Below are 23,974 nucleotides of genomic sequence, written 5' to 3' on the forward strand. Positions count from 1 at the left end.
ACCCTTTGCATTCTGTGGTCAAGCCAATTCTGGATCCACAAAACAAGGTCTTCGTGGACCCCATGCCCCGTTACTTTCTGAATGAGCCTCGTAGGGGGAACCTTATCAAATGCCTTACTGAAGTTCATATACTGTACATCCACTGCTCTGCCTTCATTAATGTATTTTGTTACATCCTCAAAGAATTCAGTCATGGTCATAAGGCATGACCTGCCCTTGACAAAGCCATACTGACTAACCCTCATTAGATTATGTCTCTCCAAATGCTCATAAATCCCACCTCTTAGGATCTTCTCCAACAACTTGCTCACCACTGAAGTCAGACTCACTGGTCTATAATTTCCTGGTTTATCTCTACTCCCTTTCTTGAACAAGGGAACAATGTTTGCAACCTTCCAATCTTCTGGTAATTCTCCCATCCCAATTGATGATGTTGACGTCATCGCCAGAGGCTCAATAGTCTCCTCCCTTGCTTCCTGCAGTAGCCTAGTGTATATCTCGTCTGGTCCCGGTGACTTATCTAACTTAATACCCTTTAAAAGTTCCAACACATCCTCTTTCTTGATGTCTATATGCTTAAGCGTTTAACCATATAACCATATAACAATCACAGCACGGAAACAGGCCATCTTGGCCCTCCTAGTCCGTGCCGAACCCTTAATCTCACCTAGTCCCACCTACCCGCACCCAGCCCACAACCCTCCACTCCCCTCCTGTCCATATACCTATCCAATTTTACCTTAAATGACACAACTGAACTGGCCTCTACTACTTCTACAGGAAGCTCATTCCACACAGCTATCACTCTTTGAGTAAAGAAATACCCCCTCGTGTTTCCCTTAAACTTCTGCCCCCTAACTCTCAAATCATGTCCTCTAGTTTGAATCTCCCCTACTCTCAATGGAAACAGCCTGTTCACGTCAACTCTATCTATCCCTCTCAAAATTTTAAATACCTCGATCAAATCCCCCCTCAACCTTCTACGCTCCAATGAATAGAGACCTAACTTGTTCAACCTTTCTCTGTAACTTAATTGCTGAAACCCAGGTAACATCCTAGTAAATTGTCTCTGCATTCTCTCTAATTTATTGATATCTTTCCTATAATTCGGTGACCAGAACTGCACACAATATTCCAAATTTGGCCTTACCAATGCCTTGTACAACTTTAGCATTACGTCCCAACTTCTATACTCAATGCTTTGATTTATAAAGGCCAGCGTTCCAAAAGCCCTCTTCACCACCCTATCTACATGAGACTCCACTTTCAGGGAACTATGCACAGTTATTCCTAGATCTCTCTGTTCCTCTGCATTCCTCAATGCCCTACCATTTACTCTGTATGTTCTATTTGGATTATTCCTGCCAAAATGTAGAACCTCACACTTCTCAGCATTAAACTCCATCTGCCAACGTTCAGCCCATTCTTCTAACCAGCATAAATCTCCCTGCAAGCTTTGAAAATCCACCTCATTATCCACAACACCTCCTACCTTAGTATCATCGGCATACTTACTAATCCAATTTACCACCCCATCATCCAGATCATTTATGTATATTACAAACAACATTGGGCCCAAAACAGATCCCTGAGGCACCCCGCTAGTCACCGGCCTCCATCCTGATAAACAATTATCCACCACTACTCTCTGGCATCTCCCATCTAGCCACTGTTGAATCCATTTTATTACTCCAGCATTAGTACCTAACGACTGAACCTTCTTAACTAACCTTCCATGTGGAACTTTGTCAAAGGCTTTGCTGAAGTCCATATAGACTACATCCACTGCCTTACCCTCGTCAACATTCCTTGTAACTTCTTCAAAAAATTCAATAAGGTTTGTCAAACATGACCTTCCACGCACAAATCCATGCTGGCTACTTCTAATCAGATCCCGTCTATCCAGATAATTATAAATACTATCTCTAAGAATACTTTCCATTAATTTACCCACCACTGATGTCAAACTGACAGGTCTATAATTGCTAGGCTTCCTTCTAGAACCCTTTTTAAACAATGGAACCACATGAGCAATACGCCAATCCTCCAGCACAATCCCCGTTTCTAATGACATATTAAAGATCTCCGTCAGAGCTCCTGCTATTTCTACACAAACTTCCCTCAAGGTCCTGGGGAATATCCTGTCAGGACCCGGAGATTTATCCACTTTTAAATTTCTTAAAAGCGCCAGTACCTCCACCTCTTTAATTGTCATAGGTTCCATAACTTCCTTACTTGTTTCCCACACCTTAGACAATTCAATATCCATGTTTCATCCATGTAAGTCATCCTCACAATTGCCAAGGTCCTTTTCACCGGTGAGTTCTGAAGCAAAGTATTCATTAAGTACTTCTGCTACCTCCTCCGATTCCACGATTTCCACTATTGCACCTGATTGGTCCTATTCTCACATGGCTCATCCTCTTGCTCTTCACATACTTGTAGAATGCCTTGGGTTTTCCTTAATCCTGCTTACCAAAGCTTTCTCATGGCCCCTTCTTGCTCTCCTATTTTCATTCCTGAGCTCCTTCCTTGCTCCCTTGTAATTTTCTAGAGCTCTAACAGTACCTAGTTTCTTAAACCTTTCATAAGCTTTACTTCTAAATAGATTTTCTACATCCTTTGTACATCGTGGTTCTTTTACCCTACCATCCTTTCTCTGCCTCAATAGAACATAGCTGTGTAGATATTCCCTGAACATTTGCCTCATTTCTGCTGTGTATTTCCCTGAGAACATCTGCTCCCAAGTTCCTGCCTATTGGCATCATATTTCCCCTTACCCCAATTACTTGTTTTCACAAATTGTCTGTTCCAATCCCTCTCCAGCTCTGTGGTAAAGGAGATAGAGCTGTGATCACTACCTCCAAAATGTTCTCCCACCGAGAGATCTAACACCTGACCAGGTTCATTTCCCAATACCAGATCAAGTACAGCCTCTCCTCTAGTTGGTTTATCTACATATTGTGTCACAAACCTCTCTGAACACACCTAACAAACTCCAACCCATCTAAACCCATTGCTCTAAGGAGACGCCAGTCAGTATTAGGGAAGTTAAAATCACCCATCACAACCCTATTATTATTGCACCGTTCCAGAATCCACCTCCCTGAATGTTCCTCCGTGTCTCTGTTACTATTGGGGGATCTATATATAAAAAAAACACCCAGAAGAGTTATTGTTCCCTTCCTGTTTCTGACTTCTACTCACAATGACTCAGTAGATAATCCCTCCATGACTTCCTCCTTTTCTGCAACCGTGATACAGTACTATCCCTGATGAGTAGTGCCCCTCCCCCACCTCTTTTGCCTCCCTGCCTATCCTTTTTGAAGCATCTAAAGCCCGGCACACTCAGCAGCCATTCCTGCTCCTGAGTCATCCAAGTCTTTGTAATGGCCACAGATCATAGTTCCACGTATTGATCCACACTCTTAAGGTTCATTCGCCTTACTTATGATACTCCTTGCATTAAAATAGACACATCTCAAACCATCTAGCTGAGTGCTTCTTTGCTTTATCATCTGCCTGTCCTTCCTCATAAACTCCCCACAAGCCATCACTACTTGTGTGCCAAAGGGGATGTTTTGAATGGATTTCAAAGTGCAAAGTAAATTTATTATCACAGTCTGTAAAGTCTCTATGACTATCTTAGGATTCAATTTCTTGGAGGCATTAACAGTAGAACAGATGAGTACAATAGAATCAATAAAAATATGGATGAATGAATAGTACTGAGAATCTGAGTGGTAGTGTCCTTGAAAGTTAGTCCACAGGTTGTGGAATCATATCAGAATTGAGGTTAGTGAAAATATCTTCACTGGTTCAGGGTCCTGATGATTGATGAGTAATAACTGTTCCTGAACCTGGTACTGTGAGACCTAAGGCTCTTGTACCTCCTTCCCAATGACAGCAGCAAGAAGAGAGCCTGTCCTCGGTGGCGAGGGTGCTTGATGATGGATGCTGCTTTTCTGTGGTAGTGCTCCATGTAGATGTGCTCAGTGGTGGGGAGGGCTCTGCTTATGATGTACTGTGCTGAGTCTACCACATTTTCTAGACGTTTCTATTCCTGAGCATTGGTGTTTCCATACTAGGCCATGATGCAACCAATCAGGATACCTCCTTTGAGAACCTATGAAAGTTTGACCAAGATTTTTAGATAACATGATAAATCTGCACAAACTTCTAAGAAAGCAAAGGTGCAGTTGTGCCTTCCTTGTGATGGCTCTAATGCAGGCTGGTCCCAGAATAGATTCTCTAATATGATTATGCTAAGGAATTTAACCTTTCCCACCTCTGATCCCTTAATTAGGGTCGGCTCATGGATTTCCAGTTTCTTCTTCCTGTAGTGAATAATTAACTCTTTGGTTTGCTGACGTCGAGTGCAGTGTTGTTGTTCTGGCTCTTGTCAACCAGATATTTAATCTCATATATTCATCACCACCTTTGATTCAGCCAACAGCATTGGAGCTGTATTTATCCACACTTATTAGAATAAAGTGAGTAGAGCAGTGGGAAATCGCAAAACCTTATGGTGCATCTGTGTTAATGGTGATTATGGAGAAGATGTTGCAAACCTACACTGACTGGAGTCTGGAAGTCGAGGATCCAGTTGTAAAAGGAGGTTTTGAAGCCTAGGTCAAAGAGCTGAGTCATTAGTTTCAAGGGAATGATAGTGTTGAATGATAAACTGTAGTCTGTGAAGAGCATCCTGATATACTGTATATATAGCATTGAGTGTTCCAGAACTGAATGAATATCCAATGAAATGGCATCTTCTTGACCTGTTAGTACAGTAGGGAAAACGGGTCAGAATTTTTATGCATTTATGTTTTAAAGCATCAAATTTTTGTGTAGTCAGATGTGGGTGAGAACCAGCATCTCCATATACTGTAGCAAGTATTGCTGAATAAACATAAATATCCTTGTTCTTTTTTGATAAAATCCTTCCACCACATCTTGTAACCTGTCTGGAGAGATCTCAGTAGTAGTAATTGACATTTTCATATTACTACCAAATATGATAAACAGTTTAATATTAAATAGCAGTGTACATTTGTTCTTTGAGCTATAGTCCATGCTAAGTAAATCTATTGCATTTTAAGACGATTATTTTCCTGTCATCAACATGAGAATCTTGCCCAAGGCTTAGTACTGTATTTGATATATCTTCATTCTGTGTGTGTGATGCCTGAAATGTTCACAGTATTTAGATAAATGGCAAACTAGTTTTGAAGGGAATTTAATGCAATGCCATTGTCTACAGTGACTATATTCCTGTTACTTTGCTCTTGAATGACAACTATCTTTAACCAATTTCTTGATTCCGCTGACTGCTTGACTTTGTAGATGGGATCTGAGTGGCCTCTGAGAGCAGTCCATGTAGTCGCAATACACCTTTTCTTTTCTATGAAGTGGTATTCAGCTGGTCTCTGCTGAGAAGTCTCATTGAGGGAGATTAACTTCTATAGTCAAAACGTCAAATTGTTGCTATTGTTATGGCGCTAATGGCAGTCTGTTGTTTGGCGATCTTACAGACCTATGGTATTTAAAACTACAAGTTTACATTGCTTAGTTTCCATCACTCAGTAGCACTCACACCTACAGTGAGGAAATGCTTTGAGAGGTTGGTCATGACTATTGTAATTTGCCTATCGCCTCAATAGATCAACAGCAGATGCAATCTCAATGGCTCTTCACACGGCTTTAGACCACCTGGATAACATGAATACCGTTGTCAGGGTGCTGTTCATTGACTATAGCTCAGCATTTAATACCATAATTCCCACAATCCTGATTGAGAAGTTGCAGAACATGGGCCTCTGTACCTCCCTCTGCAACTTGATCCTTGACTTCCTAACCAGAAGATCACAATCTGTGCGGATTGGTGATAACATCTCCTCCTCGCTGATAATCAACACTGGTGCACCTCAGGGGCATGTGGTTAGCCCGCTGCTCTACTCTCTATATACACATGACTATGCGGCTAGACATAGCTCAAATATCATCTATAAGTTGCTGATGATACAACCATTTTTGGTGGAACCTCAGGTGGTGATGAGATATGCCAAATATCTCAAATATCAAATCATGTAGTGCTGCTACAGCAACAACCTGACACTCGACATCAATAAGACAAAAGAGCTGATTGTGGACTTCAGGAAGGGTAAGACAAAGGAACACATACCAATCCTCATAGAGGGTTCAGAAGTGGACAGAGTGTGCATTTTCAAGTTCCTGGGTGTCAAGATCTCTGGGGATCAAACCTGGTCTGAACATACTGATGTAGTTATAAAGAAGGCAAGACAGTGGCTATACTTAATTAGGAGTTTGAAGAGATTTGTTATGTCTACAAATACACTCAAAAACTTCTATAGATGTACAGTGGAGAGCTTTCTGACAGGCTGCATCACTGTCTGGTATAGGGTGGGGCTACTGCACAGGACCGAAAGAAGTTGCAGGAGGTTGTAAATCTAGCCAGCTCCATCTTGGGCACTAGCCTATGAAGTACCCAGGACATCTTTAGGGAACGGTGTCTCAGAAAGGCGATGTCCATTATTAAAGACCTCCAGCACCCAGGACATGCCCTTTTCTCACTGTTACCATTGGGTAGGAGATACAGAAGCCTGAAGGCACACACTCAGCAATTCAGGAATAGCTTCTTCCCCTGTGCCATCTGATTCCTAAATGGACTTTGAAGCTTTGGACACTACCTCACTTATTTAAAAAAAAATATAATTTCTGCTTTTTACATGATTTTTAATCTATTCAATATAAGTACACTGTATAGAGTATTTTCTGAATAAGATTTACTTATTATTTTTTCTTCTATATTATGTATTGCATTGAACTACTGCTGCTACGTTAAGAAATTTCACATCACGTCAGTGATAATAAACATGATTCTGATTCTGATATGCACCAGCAGTACAATATCACATAAGGCATAACAGTGAAGTTTCAAGTTCAATCCTTGATCTTTGTTAAACCTTACAAAATAGGCTGCAGTGATGGTATAACGTTGACCAAGTTGCCCTTGTGAGCAGAAAAAGATTGAGCTTTTCATCAAAATTAAGTGATTAATGATGCAAAGAAATGTTTTGCACATCGGTATGGACTTCACCTAATCAGATTTTTCAATGAAAAGTTGTGTCTGGCTGTGAGATCAATATGTTTTTTATTGGCTGTGAACTGAGGAGATTATAGGGTATGAAGGCCATGAGACTGAAAGTGAATAGGATGTAGGGAAATATACACCACATTGGTCAATACACTTTGGAGAACGGAAGTGAAAATTTAAGCCAGGAAAAGGATTTCAATTTTGTCACAACACATTTTTAATTATAATCTACTTCATAGTTAAATAGACGTAATGCTGAACCTCATCCTGTTTTGACTCTTCTCCTTTCTTGTTGAAAGGTTAGTGGTTCCCTATGTTTGATGTGAAAATTGAAGTAAAATTTTACTTCCGTTTCTTTGTGATAAATCCATTTGATTTATTCCACACTTCTCTAAGATTGAGCAAATCAATACCAGTGATTTAAATATTGAATATTGTAAGGTATGCCTGTGCAGAAAAAGGAAATTAAGCTAAAGCACAAGAATATTGCTGATATGTTTGTGAAATGGTATTTCGATGTATCCCATTTAATTGAAGATACTTTTATTAATAAAATTTTTTGGATGAGATACTATAGTGAGATCCATCAGCTTAGAATGGTTAGACAGGAGTAAAATGCTGTTCTTTGTGTCCTAGACACAAAGTATCTCTACCACCAGTTTGAAATGAGACATGAATTATCTGATCATAATTACAATACTTGCATTCGATTCTCTGCTTTGTTAAATTCTTTACTCTTTTCCCATCTAATTGTAATAACTCTGAAATACCAAAGTATTCCTTTGGCTGCATTGGAATGAGGTAATGAATGAACTATAGGAATGTATTAAAATTTTTTACAACTTGCCAATAAAGAATATTGGAATTGACATGAGATCTCAGTAATATTTTATCCAGTTGTATAGTTATTACTTAAGAAAATGTTTGATTTTAAAATACAGCTACGTTTTAATTTGAGAAAATTCAGTGTTGAAGCAAATAGTGGAATGAACAAGGATGTGTTTGTTGTGCCCCATAAATGCTATATATCGACAAATACAAGGTATAGTCATTGTTTTTTCATAGAGTAATGGGAAGTTTACCTGTTTTCCTTTTGGAAATGAAGGGTGGGAGGTGAAGAAGGTCAGGAAGAAAACAAACAAGTTGCTAATGTTTCATTGAGTGACCTAGACCCTAATAGGCAATGGAGTGTGGATTCTTGCACAGCTGGCAACACTGCAAAAATCAGTCATTGAGTAAATTCAGGTTCAAAACAAGAGTAGGTGTTTCATTATGTGGCAAAGGATGATAGGTTAAATTTCGCTCAATGCATTCAATTTCAAATATGTAGACAGATTTTAATACTTTGTGATCAAATATTCTTGTACTAATAACGATGATGAAACAACGTACAAAGAGGAGGTAGAGTAACTGGAAGAATGGTGCAAGCACAATAGGTTGAGTCTCAACGTGGACAAGACCAAAGAGATGATTGTGGACTTCAGGAGATGCAAACTGCCCACTCCTCACTGCACATACACAGCTCTTCTGTGGAGAGGGTTAGGGGTTAGGAACACCAAGTTTTTGGAAGGGCAGGTAATGGACAATCTCACCTGGTCCCTCAGCACCACCTTTTTGGTCAAGTAAGTATAGCAGCATGTCCACTTCCTGAGGGGATTAAGGTGAGTGAAACTCGCCTTAGTCCTCATTCTAACCAATTTTTACAGGACCACCATTGAGAGTGTCCTGACCAACTGTCTAGTACACAAATTGTAAGGCACCTGACCACAGATCCCTACAAAGGATTATCAGGACTTTTGAGAGGATCATCAGGTTCTCTCTCCCACCCATCAGAGATATTTATCAGGAGTGCTGCATACTTAGGGCCCTTAGTATTGTCAATGATCGCTCCTATCAGTCCAACAATCCCCCAGGCTGTAAGGTGACTGAACTCCCTGCCACCACCCAAGTCTCATCACACATAAAACTACACTGTTTACTTTTTAACTTGTCATAAATGCATCTTATTATTTGTTAATTTACTTGTGGTGATATTACTTTATATGTTATGTGTTTGAGTTGTGTGTACTCTGTTGTGCACCTTGGACTGGAGGAATGTTGTTTCATTTGCCGGTATACATGTGTATGGTTAAATGACAATTAGATTCTTATTATATGTTTATGTCATTTAACTTGTTTTTTATAAATGGTTGAAAAAAGCACTTGGATTTAGAGTAATAGAATACTACAACACAGAAACAGGCCCTTTAGTCCATGCCAAACTATTCATCTGCCTAGTCCTTCATATTGACCATAGCCCTCCGTACCCCTCCCATGCGTATGCCTATCTTAATTTCTCTACATGTTGGCATCAAACCAGTATCCACCACTTCTGCTAGCAGCTCGTTCCACACTCTCTCCACGTTCTGAGTGAAGAAGTTCCACCTTATGTTCCCTTTGAATAGTTCACCTTTCACTCTTCACCCATGATCCCTAGTTGTAGTCTCACCCAACCTCAGTGGAAAAAGCCTGCTTGCATTTACCTATTGATACCCCTCATAATTTTGTATACCTTTATCAAATCTCCTCTCATACTTCTATGCTCCTAATCTATTCAACCTTTTCATGTAACTTAGGTCCTCAAGTCCTGCCAACATCATTATGTATTTTCTCTGCACCCTTTCAATCTTATTGATATCTTTCATGCCAGTAGGTGACGGAAACTGTACACAATACTCCAAATTAGGCATCATCAAGGTCGTATACAACTTCAATGTTACATTGCAACTCCTGTACTCAGCATTTTGATTTATGAAGATGAATGTGCCAAAAGCTTTCTTTTACAACCCTGTCTACCTATGGTGTCCCTTTCAAGGAATTATGGATCTGTATTCCCAGATCCCTCTGTTCTGCGGCTCTCCTTAGTGCCCTACCGCCTACTGTGCAAGACCTACCCAAGTGCAACACTTCACAATTGTTTGCATTAAATTCCATCTGCCATTTTTCAGCTCATTTTTCTAGCTGGTCCATATTCCGCTACAATCTTCAATAGTCTCTCTCGCTGTCTACTACACCCCCAATCTTAGTGCCTTAGGCAAATGTCCTGATCCAGTTAACTACATTATCATCCAAATCATTGTTACAGGTGACAAACAACAATGAGTCCATCATTGATCCCTGCAGCTGCAACATGTGTAGCATACTAGATACAGACCTCCAGTCAGTGAGGCAGCCATCCACTACTGCTCTCTGGCTTCTGCAAAGCCAATGTCTAATTCAATTTAATATCTGATCTGGAAAGTCAAGTGACTGAACTTTTTGACCAGCCACCCATATGGGCCCTTGTCAAATGCCTTGCTAAAGTCCACGTAGACACCATCCACTTTCTTGCCTTCATCAACTTTCTTGGCAACATCCTCGATAAATTCTATAAGATTAGTTAAACATGACCTGTCCCTCATCAGTCCCTGAACAAGTAAATGCTTTTATATCTGGTTCCTTAGAATAGCTTTCAATAATGTATGTACTACCGATGTCAGGCTCATTGGCCTATAGTTTCCTGGTTTATTCTTGGAGTCTATCTTAAACAATGGAACAACATTAGTTATCCTCCAATTCTGTAGCACCTCACCCTTGGCTGAGGATATTTGCATGATGTCTTTAATGATTTAATGTACTTTACAGTCACTAATGTGAAATTCTTTTCTACACAGACCTTCTAAACTTTTCAGAATTTACTGTAATCAGAACCCATTGTTTTGACCCCCTTTTACTTAGGGATTTTCATATTTGTATGATGTCTGCTTTAGTTCTTATTCGCCTTGATTCTAATTAAAAGCATCCCTGGCTTAACAAAATCTATTCATGACACAGCTTCTTTTGCACTGTGAATGGTGTCACACATTTTCCTTGTAACTGCTCTAATGCAATTGAAGACTTCCAGAATAATATACCATTGCTGAATTTCTAATTGTGTGTAACCCCTGCTATTATCCCTTATGCCAATTTTGATATAATTTGCAAACATCTCAATCATGTCTTCTGTCATTAAGTCCAGATCATTGATGCACACTACAAAAAATAAGGGACTCCTCCTCATTGGGCTGTGTGGAGGTTCAATGCTTTCTGACACCATTGTATCACACCTTCAACCCCAGCGTTGTACTGGTAACAGGATGAGTTTGTAGGTGTGAAGAAGTCAAAATTAACTTCGATACAAATGCCTGATAATAATTTGAAATTAAGCTTATGATGTAATATAGATAGCTATGCAAATTTAGTTGGATAGGTCAGAAATAGCAGTCCCTCTGTAAAACTTTTCTGAACAACTTCAACATCTGGCAGGTCTGGAAGCAATGTGTTACAAAGTTCTCAGCTGTATACAGGATTAAGCTGGCTCTGAGCTCAAGGTTAACAATCTTTCAAATTCATTGGCTAGAATATTATTGAGTTAAGCCCCATGCTTACAGTTCTCACTGGATTACATGTGCTTGCCTTGTTTGTATCTGGAAGGATAATTTTATTGGTAGATACTAATACAAGAGTGGAGTATCAAATGTTTCATAGCACCATTGCCTTGGATATATAGGATGGGCAAAATAGTCTTCTGCCACTCTGTGTAAACTTTGCCAGCAATGCCACACTTCTAGCTCTGCAATCTATGACTGATGTCAGCATTTTTCAATGCTTCTAAATGAATTCAATCCTACGGTTAAACACGAGGAAATCTGCAGATGCTGGAAATTCAAACATCACACACAAAATGCTGATGGAACACAGCAGGCCAGGCAGCATCTATAAGGAGAAGCACTGTGGACGTTTCAGGCCGAGACCCTTCGTCCTGATGAAGTCAACATGTGCTTCTCCTTATAGATGTTGCCTGGTCTGCTGTGTTCCACCAGCATTTTGTGTGTGTTGTTTCAAAACTACGGTTGATGAATAGGTAAAATATGTATTTAAAACATACTTTAACATTCAAAATGAAGTAAATTGGGGGACCAGTATCCTGGCGGGGAGGTTTGCTAATGCAATTGGGGAGGGTTTAAATGAGATTTTCAGTGGGGTGGGAACCGAAGTGAAAAGGCAGAGGATGGGTAGTTGATGCACAAGTGGAGATAACTTGTAGGGAGTTTGTGAGGAAGGATAGGCAGAAGATAGAACAAGGATGCACTCAGCCAGATGGTTTGTGATGTGTCTTATTTTAATGTAAGGACTATCATAACCAAGGCAGATGAACTTGGAGTGTGGATCAGTACATGGAATATTAGACTTTATTGTCTCAGGGGCAGGAATGGCTGCTGATTGTGCATGGCTTTAGATGTTACAAAAAGGACGGGGAGAGGGGCAAAAGAGGTGGGAGCATGGCATTGTTAATCAGGGATAGTGACACTTGTAGAAAATGTGGAGGTTGTGGAAGGGATTATCTACTGAGTCAGTATGGGTGGGAGTCAGAAACAGGAAGCGGGCAATAATTTTACAGGACCCCCCCCTCCACTCCCCCAATAGTAACAGTGTCATCGAGGAAGCTGATAGGGAGGCAGGTTCTGGAATGGTGCAAGAATAATAGGGTGGTTGTGATGGGAGAATTTAACTTTCTTAATATTGATTGGCATCTCCTTAGAGCATGGGGTTTTAGCACGAGTTTGTTAGGTGTGTTCAGGAGGATTTCCTGATGCAATATGTAGATAAGCCAACTAGAGAGGATGTACTTGATCTGGTATTGGAAAATGAAGGTCAGGTGTCAGATCTCTCAGTGGGGGAGCATTTTGGAGGTAGTGGTCATAATTCTATCTCCCTTACCATAGTTCTGGAGAGGGATTGGAGCAGTCAATTTTGGAAAACAATTAATTGGGGTAGGAGGAAATATGATACCAATAGGCAGGAACTTGGGAGCAGATGTTCTCAGGGAAATGCACAGCAGAAATGAAGCAGAAGTTCAGGGAACATTTGTGTGATGTTCTGCATAGGCATGTTCCATTGAGGCAGGGAAAAGATAGTAGGGTAACAACATGGTTTACAAAGAAAATCTGGTTAAGAAGAAAAGAAAAGCTTACAAAAGGTTCAAGAAGCTAGGTACTGATAGAGTTCTAGAAAATTGCAAGGTTGCCAGAAAGGAGGTCAGGAATTAAATTAGGAGAGTTAGAAAGGGCCGTGAGAAAGCCTTGCTGAGCAGGATTAAAGAATTCTACAAGTATGTGAAGAACAAGAGGATGAGCCATGTGAGGATAGGACCAATCAGATACAATAGTGGAAACATGGAGTCGGAGGAGATAGCGCAGATGCTTAATGAATACTTTGCTTCAGTATTCTCCAGGGAAAAGGACCTTAGCAATTGTGGGGATGACTTGCAGTGGACTAAAATGCTTGAACATATTGACATTAAGAAAGAGGATGTGCTGGAGCTTTTGAAAAGCATCAAGTTAGATAAGTTGCCAGGTCTGGATGAGATATACCTCGGTTTACCATGGGAAGCGAAGGAGGATATTGCTGAACCTCTGGCAATCTTTGCACTATCAATAGGGATGGGAGAAGTACCGGAAGAGAAAATGAATAGAGATAACCCAGGAAATTGTAGATCAGTGAGTCTTGCTTCAATAGAAGGTAAGTTGTTGAAGATCCTGAGAGGTGGGATTTATGACTATTTGGAGAGCATAATCTGGTTAGGGATGGTGAGCATTGCTTTGTCAGGGGCAGGTCATGCCTTACAAGTCTGATTGAATTCTTGGAGGATGTAACAAAACACATTGATGAAGTGGATATGGATGTAGTGTATTTGGATTTCAGTAAGGCATTTGATAAGGTTCCCCGAGCAAGGCTCATTCAGAAAGTGAAGAGGCATGGGATCCAAGGAGACCTTGCTTTATGGATCCAGAATTGGCTTGCTCATAGAAAGCGAAGGATGGTTGCAGATGGTTCATATTCTGCATGGATGTTGGTGACCAGCAGTGTTTCGCAGGGGTCTGTTCTGGGACCCTTTGTATTTGTGCATTTTTTAAATAAATGACCTGGATGAAGAAGTAGAAGGTTAAGTAAGTAGGCTTGCTGATGACACAAAGGCAGGGGTTGTTGTGGATAGTCTGGAGGGTTGTCGGGTCACAGTAGGACATGAATAGGATGCAGAATAGGGCTGAGAAATGCCAGGTAAGTGTGAAGTAGTTCATTTTGGTAGGTCAAATTTGAAGAGAGAATATAGTATTAATGGCAAGACACTTGGCAATGTGGAGGAACTGAGAGATCTTGGGGTCTATGTCCATAAGACATTCGAAGCTGCTGTGCAGGTTGACAGTGTTAAGATGCCGTATGGTGTGTTGACATTCATCAACCGTAGAATTGAGTTCAAGAGTTGTGGGATAATATAAGAGCTACATAAGGGCTTGGTCAGACCCCACTTGGAGTAATGTGTTCATTTCTAGTCACCTCACTACAGGATACTACAGAAAGAGAGCAGAAGAGATTTACAAGGATGTTGCCTGGATTGGAGATTGTGCCTTATGAGAATAGGTTGAGTGAACTTGGCCTTTGCTCCTTGGAGCGATGGTGGCTGGGAGGTGACCTGATAGAGGTGGACAAGATGATGAAAGCCATTGATTGTGTGGATAGCCTGATGCTTTTCCCCAGGGCTGAAATGGGTAATAATGAAGGGGCATAGTTTGAAAGTGCTTGGAAGCTGACATGGACCAGCAGCACCTCGCTGCTTGTTAAAAAGGCACAACTAAGACTCTTCTTCCTCAGAAAGCTGTAACAGGCCAAACTCCCACAAAAGCTGTTGCTTAACTTCTACAGAAGCACAATTCAAACCATCAGCACCATAGTGTGGTATGCCAGCTGTACAGCCGCTGAGCGACAAGACCTGCATCATGTGGTGGAGGCAGCCCAGCGAATTGTCAGGATGGAGCTCCTAGGACTGAACACCATCTATTCCAGCAGACTCAATAGGAAAGTAATCAGTATAACCAGAGACACCACACACCCCAGCCACTCCCTGTTTGACCCGCTTCTGTCCATCAAAAGGTTCAGGACACTAAAAACCAGAACAAATAGACTGAGGAACAACTTCTACCCCAGAGCTGTGATCTCCATCACACCACTCCCACAGAACAATGAATGAAATTGTGAGCACACACAAGGACTCAAATACTTGCATTAATAGCACTTTGTGCATTACTGTGACATTCTGCTGCTGCTGTAACTTATTTTATGCTACTCATCTATTTAATACTGTTTTCCTATTACTGTCTTGTCTTTATCTATAGCTTTGTTTGATTGCTTGGGAGGAAGCCAAACAGAGTTTCATTGTGCCTATGTATAATGACAATAAAGATCATTCAATTCAATTCAAAGTAAATATAAGGGGGATTTCAGAGGCAAGGTTTTCACAGAGAGACTGGTTGGTGCATGGGATGCACTGCCAGCAAAGGAGGTAGATGTGGATACAATGGGGTCTGAGATAAGTAGATGGAGCTTAGAAATAGGGAGCTATGTGGTAGGGTAATTCCAGGCAGCTTCTTGAGTAAGTTACATGGTTGGCACAACATTGTGAGCTGAAGGGCCTGTAATGTGCTGTATGTTGTAAATGTAAAATCATCTATTAAAAATATGAAAACTTTTTAGCAAAACAAATTATTAATAAAATCTTTCTTTCTGTTAGTTGTAATATTGACTAAGCTGAAGTATACTGAGGGCTACCATAAAGCTCCTATTTCAGGAATGAAGTATGCGTGCATAAGGAAATCACTGGTGGAAAATTTGAGATTTCCATAATCGCAGAAAAATATGAATTTGCTCAATTAGTAAGACATGGGTTCCCTTATAGTCTCTAGCATGACCTATTTGGATTTAGTACATTTCCTCATTTCCCCCATGATTGCTAGGACATCTCTTGAATACTTTGGTGTCAACTCACATCCCACATAAGTCACATGCATCGGTATCATGATACAATAAAGGAAATTGCAGAGGCATGAGAGAAGAGCTTGCCTAGGTGGATTGGAGGAGGATACTGCTGGGGATGATGGCAGAGCAGAGATGGCTGAAGTTTCTGGGAATAGCTCACAAGGCGCAGGATGGATTATCCCACGGAAAAAGTTGTTATCAAATGGGAAACTGAAGTTGATGAGGGAAGTTAAGAACTGCGTTAAAGCCAAGGCAAAAGGCATATAAGGTAGCAAAAGTGAGTGAGAGGTTGGATGATTGGGGAGCTTTTAAATTCTAACAAAAGGCAACTAAAAAAAGCTATAAGAAGGAAAAAGATGAAATATGAGGGCAAACTAGCCAATAATGTAAAGCGGAATACTTAAAAGTTTTTTCCCCAGTTATATTAAGAGTAAAAGGGAGGTGATAGCTGATATTGGACCACTGGAAATGAAGTAGTAATAGGGGACAAAGAAATAGAAGATAAACTTAAGTACTTTGCTTTGGTTTTTACTGTAGAAGATACTAGCTATATGTCAGTGGTTCATGACTGTCAGGGAGCAGCAATGAATGCCATTGCTATTACAAAGGAAAAAGTGTTAGGCAAGCTGAAAGATCTTAAGGTTGATAAGTCACCTGGACGAGGTGGACTACATCCCAGAATCCTGAAAGAAGTTGCTAATGAGATAATGGATGCATTGGTCATGATCTTTCAATAATCACTAGATTTTGGAATTTTTTCAGAAAAATAGCGAATCTTTAAGAAGGAGGGGAGGCAGAACAAAGGAAATTGTAGGCCAGTTAGCCTAACCTCAGTGTTTGGGAAGATGTTGGAGTCTATTTTTAACGTTGAGGTTATAGAATACTTGGGGGGGGGGGTGGGGAAAAAATTAATATTTTAAAAAATATTAAAAAAAAGAATACTTGGTGACACAGGACAAGGTAGGACAAAGTCAGCATGGTTTCCTTAAGGGAAAATCCTGCCTGATTAACCTGTTGGAATTCTTTAAGGAGATTACAAGTAGGATAGATAAAGTGGATGTTGTATATTTGGACTTTCAGAAAGCCTTTGACAAGGTGCCACACACGAGGCTGCTTACAAAGTTAAGAGCCAATGGCATGGTTAGAGCATTGGCTGATTGGTTGGAGGTAGCGAGTGGGAATGAAAGGATCATTTTCTGGTTTGCTGCTAGAGACTAGTGGTGTCCCACAGGGGTTGGTATGCTGTCTATCAATGATTTACATGATGAAATAGATGGCTTTGTTGTCAAGTTTGCAGGTGATATGAAGATTGGTGGAGGGACAAGTAGTATTGAGGAAATAGGTAGGCTGCAGAAGGACTTAGATTAGGAGAAAGTGCACGAGAGTGGCAACTGAAATATAGTGCTGGAAAATGCATAGTCATGCACTTTAGTAGTAGAAATAAATGTGCGTACTATTTTCTAAACGGGGAGAAAATCCAAAAAATTGGAAATGCAGAGGGACTTGGGAGAGCTTGTGCAGAGCACCCTAAAGATTAACTTGCAGGTTGAATCATTGGTGAGGAAAGAATGTTACCATTCATTTCAAGAGGTCTAGAATACAAGAACAGGGATGTGATTATAAGGCACTGGTGAGGTCTCACTTTAAGTATTGTGAACAGTTTAGGGGTCCTCATCTTAGAAAAGTGCTGTCATTGGAAAGCATTCAGAGGAAGTTCACAAGGTTGATTCTGGATTGAAAGGGCTGTCATATGAGGAATGTTTGAAAGCTCTGGATCTGTACTCACTGAAATTTAGGAGGATGAGGGGAGATCTCATTGAAACCTTTTGAATGTTGAAAGGCCTAGACCAGGGGTCAGCAACCTTTACCACTGAAAGAGCCACTTGGACCCGTTTCCCACAGAAAAGAAAACACTGGGAGCCGCAAAACCCGTTTGACATTTAACATGAAATAACACTGCATACAACGTTTTGTTTTGCCTTTGTATAAACAAACTATAATGTGTTGCATTTATGAAATTGATGAGCTCCTGCAGAGAAAACGAAATTACATTTCTGCATGCAACAAAAACATTTTGAACTCCGAAAATAAGATGTTGGGTTGAAGGTTACTTTTAAGTAAAATACTCAACGTCTATTTGAGTCCTTCTTGTGTTTATGAAAAACGCTAAACTTAAATTTGCCGCCAGCAGCAAACCAAAAATAACGTCAGCCAGCTGTCAACCTGAAAAATAAAAGGACTATTTCACTGAACAATGAAAACATATGAATATACGTAAAATAATAGGCAATTAAAATATTTATCATACTTGGTCAGGTTGACTCACACCTGACAATGCAGTCGTATTCGGTAGGGATGGATCGATGCTTAGGGGAGTGACCGGGAAGGATAATGTGTTTTTTTCCTCTCTGAACTCACAGAAGCGTTTCCCAAACGATGTTTACATTGCGATGATTGCAGAATGTAAATACTCCGAATTTATCGTGTCGTGACCTTGTTTGAACTCTCTCAAATTGGGGAAGTGAGACAATGTGCCTTTCTGTAAATCTCTGGCAAGCACTGTCAACTTGCGCTCGAATGCCAAAACATCCTCCAACATGTGTAGGGCTGTACGTCCTTACCCCTGAAGAGCTGTTTTCAGTGTGTTCAGGTGCGCTGTCATGTCTACCATGAAGTGTAGCTTTTCCAGCCACTCTGGCTGTTCCAGCTCAGGAAAGGTGAGCCCTTTGCTGCCCAGGAAAGTTTTCACTTCTTCCAGACACGCGACAAAGCATTTCAGCACCTCCCCTCTGGACAGCCAGCGATAAAAACACGTTGTAGCGGTGTGCTCACGCAGTCAGTAAACTGCAGTCGAATAACTTTATTCGAACTAAACAGCCTTGCTTTTAAGCCTCCCTCAACCCAGCCCCCATGGACGCAGATGCTGCAAAAGACGCGTACTCACAAACCCCCGTAGGCTATCTCCCTTAGCCGGAATGTTGGCTAATTGTGAGCCGTTTCGGATGTGCCAGGAAATGTGTCGCCACACTTAGATTGTACAAGATCACCATAATCTTCAAATTTAGAATTACATTTCAAAAGCTAACAAACTAACATAAAATACATTTTAATTAAATACTGACCAATTATTTCCCAAAGCCACAGGGAGCCGCAGCACAGAGGTGAAAGAGCCACAAATGGCTCGGGAGCCGCGGGTTGCCGACCCCCGGCCTAGACAGAGTAGATGTGGAAAAGATGTTTCCCATGGTGGGGGAGTAATGGACAAGAGGACACAGCTTCAGGATAGAGGGGTATTCATTTAAAACAGTGTTGCGGAGAAATTTCTTTAGCCAGTGGGTGGTGAATTTGTGGAATTTATTATCACTGGCAGCTGTGGAGGCCAAGTTGTTGGGGGTGTTTAAGGCAGAGCTTGATAGGTTCTTGATTGGACACAGCATCAAAGATTATGGAGAGAAGGCTGGGGAGTGGGGCTGAGGAAGGGAGAAAATGGATCAGCCATGATTAAATGGAAGAGCAGACTAGATGGGTCAAACAGCCCAATTCTGCTCTGTGTCTCATGGTCTTATGATCTTATTGAAACCTATCAAATGATGAATGGACTAAATAGGGTGGATGTGGAGAGGATGCTTCCTATGATGGGGGTATCCAAAATTAGAGGGCACATCCTCAAAACTGAAGGGGGAATGAGGAATTTTTTTAGCCAGAGAGTGGTGAATCTGTAGAATGCTCTGCCACAGATTGTAGTGGTGGCCAAATCCATGGGCATTTTTAAGGTGGAAATTGATAGTTTCCTCATCAATCAGGAGATCAACGGATATGGTGACAAGTCAGGTGTATGAAGTTGAGTGGGATCCAGGATCAGCCTTGATGGAATGGAGGAGCAGACGTGATGGGCCAAATGGTGTAATTCTGTTCCTAGGTCTTATGGTCTTATCCCAAAGAAGGGTGGGTTGGTTAATTGGTCATTGTGAACTGTCCATTGTGGATGTTAATTAGAGTGATGATGGGAATGTGAGAATTTGGGGAGAATTAAATGGAATTCGCAAAGTGACTGCTCAAAGGCCCAACAAATCCGCACTGACCAAAGAGCCTGTTTCTTCACGGTATGACTCTATAACTCTAGCCTGTTTCTTCACGGTATGACTCTATAACTCTAATTGTCTAAGTGAGGATGTCAGATTAACTGTGCTTTATTGCATTTTGAACGCTTGAGAGAAGAGTACCACCAGTTTATTCAGCATCAGCAAAAGCAGCAGGTGTATATGTTGGAAATGTATGGAAGAGTGGACCTTCTCAAGGAGGCGTATAGCAGGTATAAGCGGGTTGGAACAAATGAGGTAGCTATGGAGTATTAAAAACTGGAAGAACACACTTCAGAAAGAAATCTGGAGGGCTAAAAGAAAGCATGAAGTTGACCTAGCAGACAAGGTGAAGGAGAATCCTAAGGGATTCTACAGAAATGCTAAGAGCAAAAGGATTGCAAAGTAATCCTTGGTCCTCTAGAATATCAAAATAGTGATTTACATGTGGAACAAAAGGATGAGAGAGATCTTAAATAGAGTTTTTTGCATGTGTATTTACTCAGGAGATAGACACAGAGTCTAAAGAGTGGGGCAAAGCAATAGTGAGGTCATGGACCCTATACAGAACATGGAGGAGGACATGTCTGCTGTCTTGAGGCAAATTAGAGTGGACAATTTCTCGGGGTCTGATAAGGTGTTCCCTCAGACCCTGTGGGAGGCAAGTGCAGCAATCACCAGGAACCCTGGCAGAGATATTTTACTCATTGTTAGAAACAGGTGAGGTACTGAGGACAGGAGGATAGCTAAAGTAGTTCCGCTGCAGTGAGCCTGACAGCAGTAATGGGAAGAATTATTGTAAGGTATTGCAAGGGACTGGGTATATGAGTATTTGGATAGACATGGACTGATGAGGGATAGTCGGCATGGCTTTGTGCATGGTAGACAGTGTCTGATCAATCTTGTATAGTGTTTTTTGACGAAGTTACCAGGAAATTTGATGAAGGCAAAACAGTGCACGTTGTTTACATGGACTTAAGCAAGGCATTTGACAAGGTCCTGCATGGGAGGTTGGTCAGGAAGATTCGCTTCGCATCCTAGATGAGGTAGTAAATTGGATTAGACATTGGCTTTGTGGGAGAAGCCAAGGAGTGGTGGTAGATGTTGCCTTTTGGCTTAAGGCCTGTGACCTGCAGAGTGTCATGGGGCTTGGTGCTGTGTCTATTGTTGTTTGTCATCTGCATCAATGATCTGGATCACGATGTGGTTAACTGGATTAGCAAACTTTTGGATAACACCAAGACTAGTGGTGTAGTGGACAACGAGGAAGACTAACACAGCTGGCAGTGGATCTAGACCAGCTGGAAAATGGCAGATGGAATTTAATGCAGACAAGTACAAGGTGTTGTACTTTGGTAGGACCAACCAACGTAGATCTTACACAGAGAATATTAGGGTACTGATGAGTGTGGTAGAACAAAGGAATACAGGTCTGTAATTCATTCATAAACTCATACGTAAGGCCAGTGATGTTGTGGGGGTGGAACTGGACTCTCTGCCAGTGGAGTCTGAAAAGAGGATGCTGTCCAAGTTGCATGCCATCTTGGACAATGACTCCCATCCACTACATAATGTACTGGTTAGGCACAGGAGTACTTTCAGCTAGAGACTCATTCCACTGAGATATAACACAGAGCGTCATAGGAAGTCATTCCTACCTGTGGCCATCAAACTTTACAACTCCTCCCTTGGAGTGTCAGACACCCTGAGCCAATAGGCTGGTCCTGGACTTATTTCCACTTGGCATGATTAACTTATTATTATTTAATTATTTATGGTTTTATATTGCTATATTTCTTCACTGTTCTTGGTTGGTGCGGCTGTAGCGAAACCCAATTTCCCTTGGGATCAATAAAGTATGTCTGTCTGATTGTAAGTGGTAGATAGAAAGCTTTGGCATGTTGGCCTTCATAAATCAAAATACACAGGAGATGGGATGTTATGTGAAGTTGTATAGGACGTTGGTAAAGCTTAATATGGTGTATTGTGTCATGCTTTTGTCACCTACTTACAGGAAAGATGTAAATAAGGTTGACAGGAGACAGAGGAAACTTACAAGGATGTTGCTGGGACTGGAGGATCTGAGTTATAAGGCAAAATTGAATAAGTTAGGGCTTTATTCCTTGGAACGTAGAAGATTGAGGGGAGATTTGATAGAGGTATGCAAAGTTAGGAAGGGTATAGATGCAAACGCAAGGGTGAATGCAAGCAGTCTTTTTCCACTGGGGTTGGGTTGGACTTGAACTAGAGTTCATAGGTTATAAGAGAAAGGTCAGATGTTTAAGGGGGAACATGAGGGGAAACTTCTTCAGTCAGAGGGTTGCGAGAGTGCGAAATGAACTGCCAGCACAAATGGTGCATGCGAGCTCAGTTTGGTGGTGTATGGGAGGGGTAATGAGCTCTATGGTCTGGGTGCAGATCGATGGGTCTAGATAATTTGTATATTGACACTGCATTGCAGGTGCACAAGTGAAAAACCATCATGTTATTTTCATCTTGAATGAATTTGTTAAATGGGACAAAATGTAAACCGACATTCCGGAAGTTAACAATATTAGTCAGTTTTCTTGGTAATTTTATTTGTGCTTGAAAATGTATGTCATGATATGATGTTATTTTTCTGAGAGAACCTTGAAAGTTGTAATCTGTACTTGAACTGAATTGGTTTATATCTTTTTTGAACAGGATTTAGAAATCATTTACTCACACCTCCATGGCATGGATGTACTTTCTAATTTGAGGGAACACCAACTCAGGTAAGCATTAACAAAAATACTGGATTTAAATGTGTAAGCCATTTGCCTTTTCATGTTCTGTGTATCAGTTGACTCCAGCTACATCTCCTTTACTTGGTTTGATAGTTTATGGAAGGGGATTGGACTGGAAGCAAAGAAGGGCAGTATAAAGAATTGAGGGCTGATAGAGGGATAGGGCCATGGAATTCTTAGAAATACAGATACTTAAAATGTTATACCAATAACATTTGTTAATAGTCAGAAAAATAAAAATGCAGGGCAATGTGTTGGTGAGGCATTTGAACATGTTTTTTAGAAAGTGTGTCTTGGAGGATGTCAGTCTACTATTAGGAGTTAGGAGTGGTCTAAAGATACAGGTTTTGGAAAGTACTGTATGCATTCTGAGGCTGGTGTCTGTGTCGTTGGTGAGCAGGCTAATGGACTCTCAGGGAAATGGATGAATAGCTGGTATTGACCTTCAGTGGTTGGAGCTGGGATCTGGTCCTGTCTGGTTGATCTTTATTTTTTGGTCACTTATATACTGTATAATCATGTACAATTATGCAGTATAAAATGCAGCAAGTTTGTTTTATGTTGTAAACTTCTGGGGCACCTGGGCGCGACTCGAGTAGCAACAGTACTCCCAATGGATACGATTAAGTGTTCCCGTTTCAGCCTGTTACAGCTAAAAGCACAACTGCTTCCAAGGTCAGTACAGTCAACAAAGGTGTCTTAATGTGTTTAAACAAACTTATTGCTGCTTGAAACTGATGGAAACGACACTTGTTTTTTGTCAGAAGTGCCCATGGAGGACACCTTGGAGGAACCGCAGGTGTAGATCAGGGTTACAAGTGCGTTTAAGGAAACGATGTTTTAAACTCCCTATACTGACTATCTTGCTGGCGAACGTGCAGTCTGTAGTGAATAAAATTGATTATCTCAGAGCCAGGGTGCTGAATCAGAGGGACATTAGGACCGTGTGTGTCCTTTGTTTCATGGAATCCTAGTTAACCCCTTCCATACTGGATGCAGCGATCCAGATCGACGGGTTTACTATACACCACCAGGGTAGATATATAGAGTCCTCAAAAGCAGAGGTGGAGGAGTATGCATCATGATGAACTTTTCTTGGTGCATGAGTATATCAGTGCTGTCTCAATTCTGCTTAACAGACC

At 41.0% G+C, this 23,974-nt stretch overlaps 1 protein-coding gene across 6 annotated transcripts in view; it reads left to right on the top strand.

Annotated features, from left to right (window-relative positions):
- Positions 1–23,974, top strand: part of LOC132405637 (rap guanine nucleotide exchange factor 6-like) — a 407,378-nt gene that overhangs the window by 101,166 nt on the left and 282,238 nt on the right. For all 6 annotated transcript variants that reach the window (XM_059990611.1, XM_059990602.1, XM_059990605.1 and 3 more), the window contains exon 2: positions 22,750–22,820. In XM_059990611.1, coding sequence (XP_059846594.1) covers positions 22,750–22,820 — 71 coding nt within the window. The remainder of the gene's footprint in view (positions 1–22,749; positions 22,821–23,974) is intronic.

This window comes from Hypanus sabinus, chromosome 15 (assembly GCF_030144855.1).
Source record: "Hypanus sabinus isolate sHypSab1 chromosome 15, sHypSab1.hap1, whole genome shotgun sequence".
NCBI classification, from domain to species: domain Eukaryota; kingdom Metazoa; phylum Chordata; class Chondrichthyes; order Myliobatiformes; family Dasyatidae; genus Hypanus; species Hypanus sabinus.